At 41.4% G+C, this 17,140-nt stretch overlaps 1 protein-coding gene across 1 annotated transcript in view; it reads left to right on the forward strand.

The window, feature by feature from the left end:
- The window catches only part of NKAIN3 (sodium/potassium transporting ATPase interacting 3), a 736,848-nt gene that overhangs the window by 513,642 nt on the left and 206,066 nt on the right, over positions 1–17,140 (forward strand). The window contains exon 4 of the mRNA XM_068237437.1: positions 16,828–17,025. Coding sequence (XP_068093538.1) covers positions 16,828–17,025 — 198 coding nt within the window. The remainder of the gene's footprint in view (positions 1–16,827; positions 17,026–17,140) is intronic.

The raw sequence follows: 17,140 nt of genomic DNA on the forward strand, positions 1-17,140 counted from the left end.
TGCGGCAACCAAATTTGTGACGCGACGCGGCCCCAATCCCACATTTTCCAGCAGCTACCACTCTGCCAGGTGTGGATGAACGTAAGTTTGGTTTTGTTTTACCGCTATATGGTTCAATACATATAACCAACTATACCGGTCCTTCGTGTAACGTTTAACTGACCCTGAGTCGGTAAATACTTCATATGCGTAATGTAATATCCCCTTTACATAGAGGGGCTGTTGTAATTGTGCCCGTTGATGCGATGGTCATTTTGTAGCGTCTAACGCATTTATACTGCACTAAGACATTACCGTGAGCACAATGCCCAGTTTTGTTTTGAATATTGAGAATTCTAAATAAGATGGGCCATCATGGCCTTGTTTCATCGTTGCATTAGTTTCTGAAATATTTTCTGAGGGAAGGTCACTGATCAATATAGGAGGGGAAAAAAGGGGGGGGGGCAAAATACAGGGGGGGGGGGGGGGGGGCTTATGAAGATCCCAAATCAGTGATTAATGTTTATACTGTATTCACTGTATACCCCGGGTATATAATTTACCGAAATTATAATTTAGTAATGAGTGTATATAAGACATATATTGTATGATGCAATCCTCATTGCAATTTTTTTTTTTTTTTTTTTTTTTTTTTTAATTATTATTTATTTATTTTCATTTATTTATTTATTTTTTGGCAATCCAATATCATGTATACCCTGCAATGACCAGCAGTTATTCTAGATGTGTCATATGATGCAGTCCTCTTATGGGTAAATTTGCTCATTTTAAGTGTAGGTTTAACTGCATGCTGGAGGGTGCCTTACTAGGACCATACCATGAAGGTATATTAGGTAAACTTTACACCCGTATTTATACACCCACGATACATACACGTATAAACCTACATATGAGGACATACACCCACATCAGCTCCTGTACATTTAACTAAATTCCATATATATATATATATATATATATATATATATATATGTATATATATATCTCTATCCCAACACATGTACATCCACCCACATACGTCTACCCAAACACCCACATACGTATACCCTTACGCATACCTCGGCACTGCGCAATCCGCTGGTGCTTCACCAACCCAACAAACAAGCAAGTAACAAGTAAACACCTACCTACCTACCCCCAAACATACACCATATGTGTGTGTGCATGAGTATACACCTACCGCACTATACATGCGTGCAATTTGTTATTATTATATATTATTATAACCAACATCCATAATCAGCAATTAATGTTTATACTATATTTAACATATAATCTGGGTATATTGGTAATGTAGCAATATCTTATGTAGTAAGGAGTGTATATAAGACATATATTCTATGATGCGATGCTCATTGCATTTGTTGACAATCCTATATAATTTATACCATGCAATATTCAGCGGTTATAATGGATGTAGCATATGATGCAGCATCCTTAGGGGTAATTCTGCTCCTCCTAAGTGTAAGTTTACGTGCATGCTGAGGAATGACTGAAACCCCCCGCCTTACAAGGGCTGTAACACGAAGGTATAGAAATTACACTTTGTACAGAACATATAAGGTACCCTACAATACCATCGAGTACGGAAGTAGGGTATGCACAGTGCAATATACACACAATATATACATATATACATACATATATACATATATACATATATATACATATACACATATATATCTCTACACACATACACATACACACAAACATATAGTGTCAGAATCAGAATCAGAATCAGAATTTATTTTCGCCAAGTACAACGGTGGATCTGTGTACACATATATATACACACGCATACATACATACATATATATATATATATACACACACACACACCATACTATATACACACACACACCTGTACATACACATATACCAATACCTACATACATACATATACGCATACAAATACGTATTATATATACATGCATTACATACATACATACATCCATACACATACGTCTACACAACGCAACCGTGTGTATACAGTTAAGCATACATACCACAATGCTGTATAAATAAATAAATACCTACATCCACACCCCACACATGTACATATATACATGCCTGCACTCACCTACACGTGCATATGCACCCTGGAACATGCATACACATACATTACATACATGTATCATTCCTTATTGAGGTCTGGTTGTTGTCCTCCAGCCTACTATATCCTAGCACTTATGGTAAAACAATAGCAATAGCAAGTTTAATTAACAGCTCCTCTCATTCCTGCACAGCTCCCTTTGGCAGGACTACCCCTCTGCATACAGGCTCTATGCAGATAGCTTATATCACTGCTGTGGAGAAACTTAAAGCAGCAGTTTTATGTCTTTGGCTGAATTTTAATACAAGTTACTACTTATCAAAGGTACTCTCACTCTAAGTATCATAATATCTGTCAGCTATTTTCCCCCACTGAGTTAAATTACCTAGTCAGATTTATTTGGCAGCCTGCTTCAGGGTCAGACTAGAATCTAGTCAGCTTTGTTCTCTGGGGTGACAGACTTTATTACTCTTCCAGCTATAGAAGTGGTCATTGCTCCAGGACAATATAGTCTGCCATGAGTTTGTTTGGCTTTGATCAAAGGAATGTGCTAATTCTCTTCACTGAGTCCCACCTAAACAGCATTGATCTCTGATCTGCTCTTCTATTGTGATATCATCATTGTAGACCAATTACTTGAAACAGTTGTGTAGGAGTTGCCCAAATGTGAAATACCACCAGGGTGGGTAAATATGAAAATTTGCAGAGTATTGAAAAACCTGCTTATAAGCTATCCCCCTTCACTATTACAGACTGTACAACTGGGGGAATGCTACTTATATCATACTTTGTACTAAGCCCATTTGTACTAAGCCCTCACCAGAAGGGGGGGGGGGGGGAATCACCACACTAAGACCCCGCCCTGTGCTTACAAAGGACTTCTGATGCAGAAACTGCTCTTCTCAAAAAGGGGGGGGGGGGGCTGCACTAAGACCCCACCCTGTGCTAACAAAGGATTTCTGATGCTGAACTGCTCTTCTGGCTGGAGCAAGGACAATGGTGATATGCAGGCCATTCCCTATAGTTCAGCTCACATCTTATGTGTTTTAACTGAAAACTTTGCATCGTGCCCTACTACGGGGACAACTAATTAGATAAAACGCATCAATTTTCTACAGCGTTCAGTATGCATGAGGCCTAAACCTTTGTATGTAATCTTTCCTGTACTACAGATAAGGTAGCCATACACTGTACCAATATTTTTCAATTACACACTTCAGCAGTCCATAACATTTGATCAATTGTAAATTGAATTGGGTTTAAGTATGGATCACAATTACTATCACAAGTACAAAGAAAGGCAGACTGCGCAGTGCCTGGCCTGCTCCACTAGCTAGCTCAGTAGGAATGTGCAGGCCAGATTGGAACCTGCAGCTTCCTGTAAGTAACTATTCTTGTTGGTTTATTAATCGCCATGTATTCCGTAGCGTCGCGATTCGCAGAGTAAATATCAAATATGCGTATGCCTTCATGCTGCAAAGGAATAACATGAAACTTACCTATCCTGCAATTAGAGTTGCTTGTTAATAAAGGGCTTGTCCTGGTTTCTTACATACTCTAAAGAATAGCTACCAATTACTTACCTAGGACACTGTTTCCGTTTGTATTGATGGCTGTTCTATATGAAAGCTATTACTTTACTAGCCTTTGCTGGGCTTTGATTTATCTTGTCTCCTCAGCCTATATTTATGAACCTTGGCATATTATAAACCCCTGTAAGCCACTCCATCCCTGTGTCTCTTCTGTACTGGAAAGCTTCTGCCTTTCCCTATTTCTGGCTAATGACTGCTTTACTGTTATTGTAAGGCGAAGTAGGTTCATTAGCCAGTAATTAGCAACACTCTGCTTAAAAACTTTTTCTGTATCCCAAATAAATGCTAACCATTGTTCTGTGTAAAGCAACTGATTACTTCACCTACCATGTGGCTTTGTTCTGCTCCGCAAGGGAATCTAGCTGCCCCTCCCCCATTAGTTCACCCATTTTACCAGCCTCCCTGCTGCTTCTATTCTTAAATGCCTGACATGGTACAGGGTAAAAAAGCTAGCTAAATGATAGACTACGTACAGTAGAATCTCCTTGTAGTAAACTCCGTTATGGAAAGCACCAGCATATAGAGAAATCAATCCTCAGGACCTGACCATGCGGCCGGAGGATTATACAATGCATAGCTGATTTTGGTACAGCGACTCCAGATATGGTAGCCGATTGGGAAGGATCTTTGAAGTTTAAAACAAAGGGATTCTACTGTAGTAAGAAAAAACAAACAAACACTTACCAGCCCTTGATCCTGCGAGAATGGAGACAAGTCCCCTCTGGGCGTTTCTTGTATCCTATTTGGGCAGAAAGAAAGAGCAGCTCTCCTGCTCTTGCTTATAATGCCTGGGGGAAGGTACCCCTTCAGGCACTACACCTTTAATTCACACCTGAGCCGAATTGTGCCTGTTCAGTCCATCCCAGGCCCCGCCCAGTCATGCCCCTTTCGTTCCAGCTGTGCCTGAACTCTCGGGTTACTGGCAGCAGCAAGCAGTTGTGAGAGTCTGAAAGGCATTTCACTGCCTATCAACTGCCCATATTAATTTGTCAAAGACAGTAATTTTAGATAAAGATTTTAACTCTAAACCCCATGCGAAATTGCAAATGACTAATTTCCCCTTTTCTAAGAGGGCAATATATCTACTGAGGGACCATTACCTAGTGTAGATCTACACTTTTGCCAAAACTGCAAAAGTTCAAATAGCAAAAAGTAGGAGACGACATTCAAATGGCTTGCAAAACAAAGTGTATTGGAACAGGACACTACATGTTTTGGGCGTGGCCCTTCCACACTGCAACTTTATAGCCCGCCCACAGAAAGTGACCTGCAACGTTTACATAATACTCTTGCCAAAGCCACTCTCTGCAAATGTGCCCATCTGAGGATTAATGGCTGCAAAGCTTTATACAGTATAAAGCAATACAAAATTGTGGGGACAGCGAACTGTTTGGATTCAGCTAAAATCTGATCAAGCCTGAGAGGTTCAAGGCCTACAATTACTGCTAGAATGAATTGATTGGACAGCTATTTAGCCATACACGACCATCCTAAAGTGAGATAAAATTCTAACATAGCATTCAATAAAAATGGGTTTTCCTACTTTTTATATCCATTACAGTTATCATATTTGCTTTTGTGCACAAGTAATATTATCTTTCTACTAATTACACATTCCCAAGTACAGTTAATCTGCTCTGAAAGCTGCCACTGCATTTTATTGCATAGCTGCTGTATTTATATATTAACATCTATCTAGTGATCACTTCTCAGCTCTTTCTGCTTCTCAGCTCAGTACAGCTCAGTTTCATCCGTTTGCTAATGTTTACTTAATGTATCTGACATAGTAAGGTAAAAAAACGATAATGTTATTGCCTCTTCGGATGTGGGCAGAAGCTGCCCACTGAAGCAAGGAGTTTTCCACTGAAGAACAAACTGCTGTGCTTAACTGTTTGAATGCTATTCTGCTACACATTTTTTTGGGGTACTAGATTTTATGCTGTAAATAATCTTTTAGAGCAAAAGAGGAAATGCTCAGTTTCATACAACTTTAAGGAGGAACTGTAGGGAAAGTATCATAATGAATAAAAGTACTTATTTTTTACAATATTCATTTATTCATCTAGTCTGTGTTGTCCAATGCAAAATATTTATTATCCCTGATTTGCATTCTGATTTGTATCACTGGTGGTGACATCTTTAGTTCTGCCAGGTGATCTGTATGGAATGTTTGTTTACTGTGAGTCCTATGCACAGAGGGAGATACTGCTTGCTTAGCAGTTGGAAAAAGCTGATATTTCCCACAATGCAACGAGGTTCACAGTCAGCAAACTGTCAGAACCTTGGTCGTGACATCACACTGTGGGAGGGGTTTACCATAATATCAGCCATACAGACCTTCTTGATGATCTGTTTGAGAAAAGGTAAAGATTTCTCATAAAAAGGTTGAATCAGCTACTGATTGGGATGAATTTCAATCCTTGGTTAAAGTTCCTCCTTAAGAAGGGCACTGCTTACGGCATTGTGTAGATTCAGAATTCAGCAATGCTAAAGTGCAGCAATCTGAAGTGGCATGGCTGTTCCTTTCACAATTGAGATTAAAGCCACAATTGAAAGGTAAAATAGTCATTCTGCCAGGACTTCAGCTTTAACTTGTGTTTCGTGTTCACTGATTCCTATAGTTAGATCTAGTTGGCTGCTATTGCGTTGTGGACTTTGAAACCTACGCAGGTTGCTTGGATGGCAATTTGAATTCCTATTTGATGTTTTCCTGCAATTTACCTTTCCTTTGTAAGTCATCATTGTCAGTTTTTTATCTTTTGAATATGACTGAAATCAATGTCTGGAAAATAAAAGAAAATGAGGCAGAATGACTTCACATAAAACACTATACTCAAGGTACACACTGTGCAATTTCAGACAGAGCTGCCGGTGGAAAGGAAATTACACATAACAGCAGCGAACTTAAATCAAATTAGTAGACCATTCCCACAGTTGGTGTTAATAAATAATGTATCAAAAGAAATAGAAATGGTTATGCGCGAATCTCAGGACCCCATAGTAACCGATACATGTTTCATCCAGGGCCGGTTTAAGAAACAATGGGGCCCCGGGGCAAAATAAACTTGGGGGGGGCCCCCCAACATATACCCCGGAACAAAAATCGGCATTAGGGGACCTTTTTTGCAGCTGGTATAGTCAGGGTGTGAAGTCCCAATCGGTCGGAGCTCCACATTCTGGCTATCCCAGCCTGCATGGGAGACAAGGGGGTTAAAAAGTTTCAGGAGGGGGGACCCCACATAATTTTTTTTTAAAAAAAATTCCCACACTCTAAACATAAAAAAATTTTGGGAAAATAGGAAAAAATGCCAGGGATCTTCATGCAGCCATATTGCGTCTGTATAGCGATCCCTGGCCAAAGTGCTGCGGCTGCGTATAGACCCCCTGGAAACCCCGTCAGGAAATTTATTGCGCTTTCGTTTGATGCATGTAAAATTACACTACCGTTAGGTTTGCTACTAAAAGTTACATTTACCGCATTTAAAACTATACTTTTTTCCTTCTAAACTTTAAAACTGATTTTCTCAAAAACTATAAGGTCTTTTTGAAAAATAGTTTTTTCCTCTTATTCCTAATGATCTCCTTAACATATCCTGCAAATTTAGGGTTTCTAGCATTTAAGGTGGATTTGCTATTAACCATTAAAGTCGGCAGGTTTTTAAATGTGTTTTTTTTCCTTTAAAACTTTAAAATCGATTTTCTCAAAAACTATAAGGCCGATTTGAAATTTTTTTTTTCCTCTTGTAGCCACTGGGGGCCCCTATAAGCTCTGGGGCCCTGGGGCAGCTGCCTCCTTTGCCTTAATGGAAGCGCCGGCCCTGGTTTCATCAATCTGATTTAAGTAAACTTAATTCTGATTGGTTTACATGGATTACTGTAGGTTTCTCAGCTCTTTAAACTGCCTTATGTTCAGTAAATGTTCAAACAGCAGGAAATATGCATTTGATTCATAGCAATTAATCGTAATCAAACTAGTGTTTGAGAATGACAGTTTGAATAGTATTGCTTGCACTTAACTAATACAGCAGTTCTTATATGAGACACTAAAAGCCTGATTTATTAAATCTGCCCAAGGCTGAAGAACAGTTGGACTCAAAAGCAATTAAGCAATTGTGGCATACCATAAATGTATTAAATTAAATTGTATTGTATTACCCAGCAGATCTTTAAGTGATGCCAATGGCCAAGTTCATTGCTACCCTCCCCGCGTCATTTTTCCTCCTCCGTTTCCCATAGTAACAGAATGCATCGCTCAATTGTAGCCAAGAGACATGTCTGCATGAGCTCAGTGACTAGGAATCACGTCCCGACTGCTACTGGCAACAGTTATTGCCTGTGTATAAAAATCTTCAGTAAAAGCATTTGTGTGGATGCAGTTACATGCCTTTAGCTGCAGTTGCAATAAGAATTTTTTGTAATATAGCCATTCAATGTGGAAGCAAATGTTTCCGTAATTTTCAGCCTGTTATAGGACTCTCCCTAAATAATGTTGGCTATTGGCACTGTAAATGCTCTGTTCAGACTGCAAATAAAAACCGTGTGAGCACCATCTGTTTTTAAAAAATGCAGACATGGATTTGGGGAACCAAAAGCTAGATTCCTACATACCTGCTAGGCCATAGGCGACCAATTTACTTGCTGTACAGTTGACTTGGATCTGAACCAAATACACTTGAAATGAAAATGGATCCCAGAGTATTCTTCTCACACCAATGAGGTATCAGAAGTTCAGTCTGACTTCTCTGCCAAGGTTAGGGAGGCTGTGGTCACAGAGTGGGAAAAGGCAGTTTGAGAAGTTGTATAGGGAAAGATGGACATACAAGAGAATTAGGCAAATTACCCCCAGACAACATAATTAAGCAGTATTTCCTCCCTAAACAGCTTAACTGGGGAGAATGTCCCCAAAACCATAATTAGGCACCCCCCCCTCCCCCCCAACAATTTAATTAGGCTGTGTGTATTTGTAGTGTTTATACTTCTGGCCTGTAGATGGCACTGTGATATTGCTGTAATACTACTGTGATACTGCATGACTGCATGGGATCTATCTATGCTGATTGTTGAAGACAAAAAGAAGCTGGATATAGGAAGCAAAGCATGGCTTGATGTTTACAGAGCTGCAGTAGCTTGTAAATAAACTTAGTTCCAGTTATTCTGCATCAGCGATTTGAATTTCTGAACACAACAGCATTTCCAAATAGTACAGTTAGGCAGAGTGTCCTCCAGGCACCATTATTAAGCAGTGTGCACATAATTATTAACATAATTCTGCAGCATGCACCAACATGCAAAAATTGGACAGCATGTAGCCCCAAAAACATGAATAGGTAGTATGCCCCCCCATTATTGATATTCATTGGTGCCTAAATAAAGAAAAAGCATCATGCTTGATGGTCAAAAAGGAATATTGTGCACTGGCTGAGAATGCAGACCTACTGGAGTGGGCCACGGCATATGTGACCTTTGCAGAAAACTTCCCCTAGGCTCTGCTCCGGCATGTTGTAGGAGGCCTCCATGCTAATCACTTGTGTTAACTGAGCTACTCTTGAAATGCAAATACTTACAGCAAGATACAGTCTGTTCCTTTAAATCTTGTGTACACAGCGCATTCTACAAGTGTTTAACATACTTATCTAACATTTTAAAACCATCCTTTGCAAAAGAGCCACAGGAAGTTTCTAACCTTCAGCGTCCTGGCACAGTGCGTTGTTTGTCAATGTCAGCAGTAAGCGATGACAGCATGACTATTAGCGGGATCCATGCTGCTTTTCTACGCAAACACAGAAGGTGCATAAAGGGAATGACAGTAATGACAAATAAACCAGACGAATAGGCTTATCCCAAGACAATGAGAGAACACTGAAGGCTGAAGCTGTAATAGATAACACTAAAAAGTCATACATGGTGATGGTGAACACATCAGGAAATGCTATCATACGCAAGTCGGCCACACCAATCATTCAGCTTGTTATGAGCACCAAGTTGGTGGCCATATTGGTCAGTGAGTGGATGACTCTAACCAATCTCTGAGTCACATGTAGCATTGTTGGTGTTTAGCAGGGCAACAGAGGATACTGATAAGTCACACATAAGTTTAAAGTGGACCTGAACTCTTGCACAGGACACAACGAAAGTAGAGAGAAATCAACTCTGTGTATTTTTAGAGAGAAAAGCCTGTCAAATTCCACCTCATCTTGAGTTAATCACAAGTGTAATTTGATCTCTCAATGGTGTCAGCAAAGAAATTTAGCTGTTCTCGGCACACAGCTAATATGTAAACACAGGATATTAACACTTTGCTTCAATGAAAGCAGGAAGTAGATACACTGCAGAGTTATTGCAGGAGTTCTGTAAGCTATAACAAAGAAATACTAGACTCATCTCTGTTTTCAACCTCAATTACCATTTAGTAATACATATACCAGTATATATTCATTTTGAAGCTGGGAATTTGGGTGCCCAGCAACCGGCTGTTAGCTTGAGCCGCTGCATAGACTGAAATGTTCATTGCGGCTATGGTGAAGCCCAGTTTATAGTTTGGTTGTTGGGAGCTGGAAGCAGTGGTTGGAGTTTGGTTCAATGTACTATGTGACCAAACTCCATATAGTGACAAGGATAGCAGCAGCGATGCAGGGAGTTCAGCTTCATGGTGGCCAAACTCCCTGATAGTGGAAAAAGTTGAAGGGGGGGGGGGGGGGGGGGGGGCAAGGAAGTGATGCATGGAGTTTGGCTGAAGGTGCTTATTAACGTTACAATTTTTTCATCAGATATAATCTTTCTATGCTCTTTTTATAATCGTACAGAAAACTGCGCAGTGTGGGGTGAAAATCAATGTGAAACAATTCTTTGGTCGGTTGAAACAGAAAATGTAATCGATCTGAAAATTGAATTTTACGATTGTATCTGAAAAGAGAGAATGCCCTACGTAACCTGTTTATGGGAACAATCAATAATTACATTCCGATTACTTACGATCGTAAAAAGTGCATCGAAAGATTGCATCTGATGAAAAAATTGTACCGTTAATGGGCGCCTTAATATGTAGCTAAATTTCGAAGATCGGTGGGGGTAAATTATAGGTATAACTCTAGTGTTAGGAATAGGAGGAGGGGGGGAGGTTGTATTTGGCATAGGTCGTAGATTAGTGTTAGTAGTAGGTGGGGTGAGGGTTAGTGTAAAGCAATAGCAGAATATCGGTAAAATTACTGATATCCTACTGTCGGCATCATCTGATAGCGGCAGCGATGCATGGCGTTCATCTACATGGTAGCCAAACTCCCAATAGTGGAAAAAGGAAGAGAGGGGAGCAAGAAAGATATGCATGGAGTGTGGCTGTTAGCCACGGGGGTAAGTTATAAGACTAACTATAGTGTAGGAGGGGCAGGGGGTTAGTGTTAGGCGTAGGCAGGGGGGAGGGTTAGTGTGAGAAGTAGGGTAGGTAAAGCGATTTGGTTTTATCCAGCTCCCCAAATTTGTGGGAACCTTTTTTTTAAAGTGGGCTTTGAGGGGACTTACCAGGACTTCAGGAGGCTGATATTTTTGAAGCTATGTCTTCAGTTGGGTACGTAAGACTGCTTAGGCAGCACCTTTTCATTCAGTTTTATTAATTTTTCTCAACATCTGTTTAAGTGGAGTTTCCATATTACTATAACATTTACACTGTACATTATATGTGCATAGCAGATCCTGAATATAAATCACACTCGGGGAGCCTCTGCCTAGCTACAATGCAAGTCTATGCAGCCCCCTGAGATTCATGCTTAGGAAAGGGAAACTATTCTACACCCTGGTGATTCACTAGACAGTCATCAATAGTGAAATCAAATGAGAATCCTGCAGTGAACAATCACTGTCACACATAAAATGACAAGTCACACTCAGCAACCAGCATCAGCTGTTATATAGCGAAAGGGCAGGAAATCCACAGGATGCTTAAGCTATATGACAATGATTTACAGAATCCTGTGGTGCTTCTGCTTCTTTCCAGAATAAGGCGTTATTGACTCTGGAGCCACATACGGTATATGATCGCCAGTGACAAAAATATATTACGAGCGTAGGAGTTATCCCAGACGGAGGGCTTCCCCTTTAGAGATCACAAATTGTTATTTGACCTCTCAGCTGTGTCAGCTCAGGAATTGCCTCTGCCACGGAAGAGCAGCTAATTGGTAAAAACAGGATGTTAACAATATGTGTGTTGCCATGAAAACAGGAAGCAGAAACACTGCAGATTTATTGCAGGATTTGTATCAGCTGTAACAAAGAAATGTTTTTCTGTAAAGGTTATTATGCTGTTGCTTAACTTTTAGAGCAGAGTGGAATTTCAGAGTTTAGGTCCGCTTATCTTATTTTTCTATTGTTCTACCTGCTGCAGGTTCCGCCCACTTATCCTCTCACAACCCCCCCCCCCCCCTTCACAAAACATAGCAGACTGTTTCAGTAGATAACTGACTGTATGTCTGTACAGCAGGGGTGGACTGACAACACATGGGGCCCTTGGGCAATAGGAGATCATGGGGCCCCCATACCAGTGTTTCCCATCTTTGATGTTATATTTTTACAGACTAAGATATAATAATTTACTGACAACAGTAAATATTTAATATTGTGATATTTTATACTGATAAAAACCCCTGCGCCGCGCGTAGTGTGACTCCTCAAAAAATGGGTGTGGTCATGCAACAGAATGTGGGCGTGGTCATGGGTGGGGCAAAATATACATGACCTGAGCAGTGGTGTAAAAGGTCTGCCGGGGAAGTTTGAACTCTGCCGTAGTGTAGCCCCCAAAATACATGTAATCTGACAGCATTTCACCAAAACTCCATGCAATTTGGCAGAGTTTCCTCCAAAATACAGATAATATGGCAGTCGTTCCCCCAAAATAGATGTTATCTGGCAGCAGCGGTTCCCCCAAATACACATAATTTGGCAGCGGCTCCCCAAAATATGCGTAATCTGGCAATGGATCACCAAAAATACATGTAGCAGCAGTGGTTCCCCCAAAATACACAGAATCTGGAAGCAGCAGTTCCCCCATTATACACAATCTGGCAGCGGTTCCCCAAATATACACATAATCTGGCACCTGTTTCCTAAAATACACTTAATCTGGCATCAGCAGTTCCCCAAAAATAGTTAATCTGGCAGCAGTTCCACCAAAATAGGTGCCCCCAGTATAGGTAACCAGGTCAAAAGGTATCCCCAGTGGAAGTAACCAGGTCTATAGGTTTTCCCAGTGCAGGTATCCAGGTCTATAGGTGTCCCCAGTATAAGTAGCCAGGGCTATAGGTGTCCCCGGAATAGATAACCAGGTCTATAGATGTCCCCAGTTAAGTAAGCCAGGACTATAGGTGTCCCCAGAATAGGTAGCCAGGTCTATGGGTGTCCCCAGTATAGGTAGCCAGGTCTACATGTGTCTCCAGAATAGGTAGCCAGGCCTATAGGTGTCTCCAGTACAGATATCCAGGTCTATAGGTGTCTCCTGTATAGATAGCCAGGTCTTTAGGTGTCCCCAGTATATGTAGCCAGGTGTATAGGTGTTCCCAGTATAGCCAGGTCTATAGGTGTCCCCAGTATATGTAGCCAGGTGGATAGGTGTCCCCAATATATGTAGCCAGGTCTATAGGTGTCCTCAGTATATGTATCCAGCTGTATAGGTGTTCCCAGTATATGTAGCCAGGTCTATAGGTGTCCCCAGTATATGTAGCCAGGTGGATAGGTGTCCCCAGTATATGTAGCCAGGTGAATAGGTGTCCCAAATATATGTAGCCAGGTCTATAGGTGTCCTCAGTATATGTATCCAGCTGTATAGGTGTTCCCAGTATATGCAGCCAGGTGTATAGGTGTCCCCAGTATAGCCAGGTCTATAGGTGTCCCCCAGTATATGCAGCCAGGTGTATAGGTGTCCCTAGCATAGCCAGGTCTATAGGTGCCCTCAGTATATGTAGCTAGGTCTATAAGTGCCCCCAGTATATTTAGCTAGGTCTATAGGTGTCCCCAGGAGGGGAGGCAGCCAGTGAAAGAGGGCGATGGGCATAGCAGCAGAGAAGGGGGGAAGTCTCCCCCCCCCTTCCCTCACCTTGGGGCCCCCCTTCCTGGCTCTCCCCTCCGGAATGTGTAAGTGTCGCACAGCAGCTGACAGCGGGCGGGGACTTACCGCTGTTACAGCCACTGGAGGAAGCGCTGATCTTTGTGCCACTAGTCTGGTCTACTCAAGACCAGACTAGCAGCACACAGATCAGCGCCTCCTCCAGTGGCTGTAACAGCGGTAAGTCCCCGCCCGCTGTCAGCCGCTGTGCGACACATAACCTCTAAACCTAGGGCATATTATAGTGCAAAAATACAGTACATACAACTATTAAACCTATTATTAAACAGGTAAATTACAGAGGCGCTTGGTTTGAATGAATTTTTTTTCAGTTACTCTCTATTTTGCCTGATGAAATGGTTTATGCCTGCGAAACGCGTTGCACTGTGGAGTAGTCAAATAAAGCCAATTTTTGTCTTATATTTAACAAAATCAAGTCTTCTTTGGAGAGGTAAGTCCACCACCTCCTACCTTTTTAAACTTTTTTTAGTGTATTTTTTTCTTAGGATTTTTTAAGTGTTTTTTTTACCTATTATTAAACATGAAAGAGTGTGTATATCTTCTACTAAAATATCTGGCAGGACATCGTAGAAGACCTCATCAAAGTTCCTCAGGACCTACATACATTTATCTGCTTACTGCAGTCTCTGAGGCCGCTCTTCTGACACAGTTGAGGAACGTCTACAACTTCGTGTATGTGTCATTAATTATTCTGCATTACATTATACAGAAAACCACAAAGTGGGGAATATAATGTGACTGGAACATTCCATTTTAATCTCAAAACATGGGGCAAGCCTCAGTCCCTGATGAACGGGCCAAGCTGTGCAAAGCAGAGTACAGAGAAGGACCTATAAGCACCAGCAATGAACTCAAAATACTTTGTTATGGCTAGGGACCAGAGCAGGATCATCCACAAGGTAACCTAGGCTAGTGCTTGGGGTCTACTGGGGGTCATGGGGCCCAGCTGATATTTTCTTTGTCCCGTCTCCCTTCTCAGATTGCCAAAAGGACCATCAGGACGAGCCAAAACTACTACCTTGCCTAGAGAGCCCATTTCATCTTAGTCCATCATTGCTAGAGATACATTTGCTTGTGCAGTAGACAGCCCATCTATTTCACAGATGTCTTGATAGTTGTATAGCTATAAACAGAAATATCTAAAGAAAAAACAAGCATAGTATGTTAGCAATGTGTCCCTTACGTCTGAAGATTGAGCAGGAAGATTCTGCCCTTTTCATAACAGTTCTAACATATATAATATTAGTAATGATGACCCATCATTGTTATGCCACCTTGCAAGATTGTTTCCTTCAATCTCCCATTAACTTTGTGCACATTTCTTGGAGATACATTCCTGTAAATGATAATAAATTCATGTAGTAATAGATTTCTTGAGGGCATCATAGAATCCTATACAAGGTTTCCAAGAAGTTAAAGGGAAGGCAAGCTCTGGCTCTTTCACCAGATTGATTCTGAAGCATGCAGTTATTGATCTGCGGCTAAGCTTTTATCAGCACACAGAGTAGCGGTGATGTTAGTTTGTTAAATCAGATGCTAGAGGTCGCGGTTTCCAGGTAATAATTCTGGTATGCGAGGAATCTAAAAATCACATTTTTTTTATGATGATGGTAATATAAAGGTGATGAACGATACATATTTTTTTTTCTGTTGGTGATGTGTTGTCCTTTACCTGCTCAAGCAAAGAGCTGGTAGAGCAAATTTCACGATTTGTGAACTGTAAAGGGGTCCTTTAGAGTTTAAACTACTTCCCTTTGTTAGATGTCTTACAATATTAGCGCTTGCATACCATCAAATCCTACTTGAAATAGCTAAATGCTTGATCACAAGTGGTTGGCCACTGTCCTATACTAGCACTTCCATAGGGGAAAACTGGGCAATTGTCCAGGGCCCCCCAAGCTGGCTGTTGGGTCCCCCAGGTCTGGTCACCGGGGTATTCATCCGCATAGCAGCCTACATGCTCCTCCATCAGTGTGCATACTCCTTCCTATCTTCATCTACGCTGGCTGCATCTTCTCAGTGGAGTGTTATGGGAGTTACATATGCCAGGTCACTGAGAAGCGGGAATGAACATGAAGCACCAAGACTGATGGAGGAGCGCACCAGCCAGACAGGTAAGTCACTGTGCTGCCAAACTCTCTGCAGGGGCCCCCAGGACCACTATACACCTGGAAGGGAACGGGAGACCTGAGGGGTCTGCCAGTTGGGGCAGAAACAAAGATGCTTAATGCCGCTTGCATAGGCAAACGCAGGGGGGGATTACAGCTGCCCAGAATCCCCCCTCAGTGCAGTGTCGGAGCACAGGCACTAGTTGAGAAACCAGAATATCTGCAGGCATCTGCCCTCTTCCTTTCCCTGCTACAGTGTGTGTACAGAGCATGGAGCAGCAGCATGTGTACAAAGCATGGAGCAGCTTTGGGGAACTTAACAGAGTCAGGTATGAGCACAGCCCTGTATCCTGCTGTGTGAATGCTTCACTTTTCCCTTAATTACAAATGTCGGCTGTCCTCATTATTATCTGTATCTAAACTGCTCCTGATCAATCCCATTGTCGGTTGGACATGAAATTACATTATGTGTACCCAGCATGATGTCCGACCATATTATTATACTGTATTGTGCGTGGCTGAGGGAGACCTTTCAGGAATCCCCCCCTTGGAAATCCTGGTTTGGGGGTTGTTATAAACAGGCCTAATGGCTCTTATTGTGAGGCATGCCATTGTTGCCCAGTACCCCACTGAGCTTAGAGCCGACCCTGCCCTGTCAGATACAACAATAGTCTTCCTCATAATGGCCAGCACACAAATGTAATATTTAAATTTTATTCATCCACCAATTAGAAATCCAAAATTGTTGTGAGGTCAAGGCATACCTCATGGTTTCACCTCCTTATGTATGCCTTACAAAAAGGTACGGTTCTCTGACCCAAAAATTATTATCTGATTTCTTATTCGTTGATGGATAAAACATGAAGTATTACATCCATTTGTTGACCGTTCCGAGGTCTATTATGTTACATTACATCATGCAATGTCCCATTTCAATTTGCTGTACTTTCTCCTCTTTTCCTGTAGGAGACAGACCTCATGACGTTTAACATCTCCATCCATCGCTCGTGGTGGAGGGAACATGGACCAGGCTGCATAAGAAGAGTTGTACCTCCTCCAGCCAACAGAAACATTGGAGATCACTCGTTCATCTCAGTGACAGGATGTATCATTGAGTTTCAGTACATAGAGGTCATCCACAGCGCTTTCCAAATACTTATGTCGGTAAGTCACTTTCTCCTGCGCTCGCAGCTTATTATTATTTTTTGCAGTAAATAGAATTCATGAATTCATGAAATGCTTCACTTTCAAAAGTTCAGGTGTTATTCCTCTGCAATTT

Source organism: Hyperolius riggenbachi, chromosome 5 (assembly GCF_040937935.1).
Source record: "Hyperolius riggenbachi isolate aHypRig1 chromosome 5, aHypRig1.pri, whole genome shotgun sequence".
NCBI lineage: Eukaryota > Metazoa > Chordata > Amphibia > Anura > Hyperoliidae > Hyperolius > Hyperolius riggenbachi.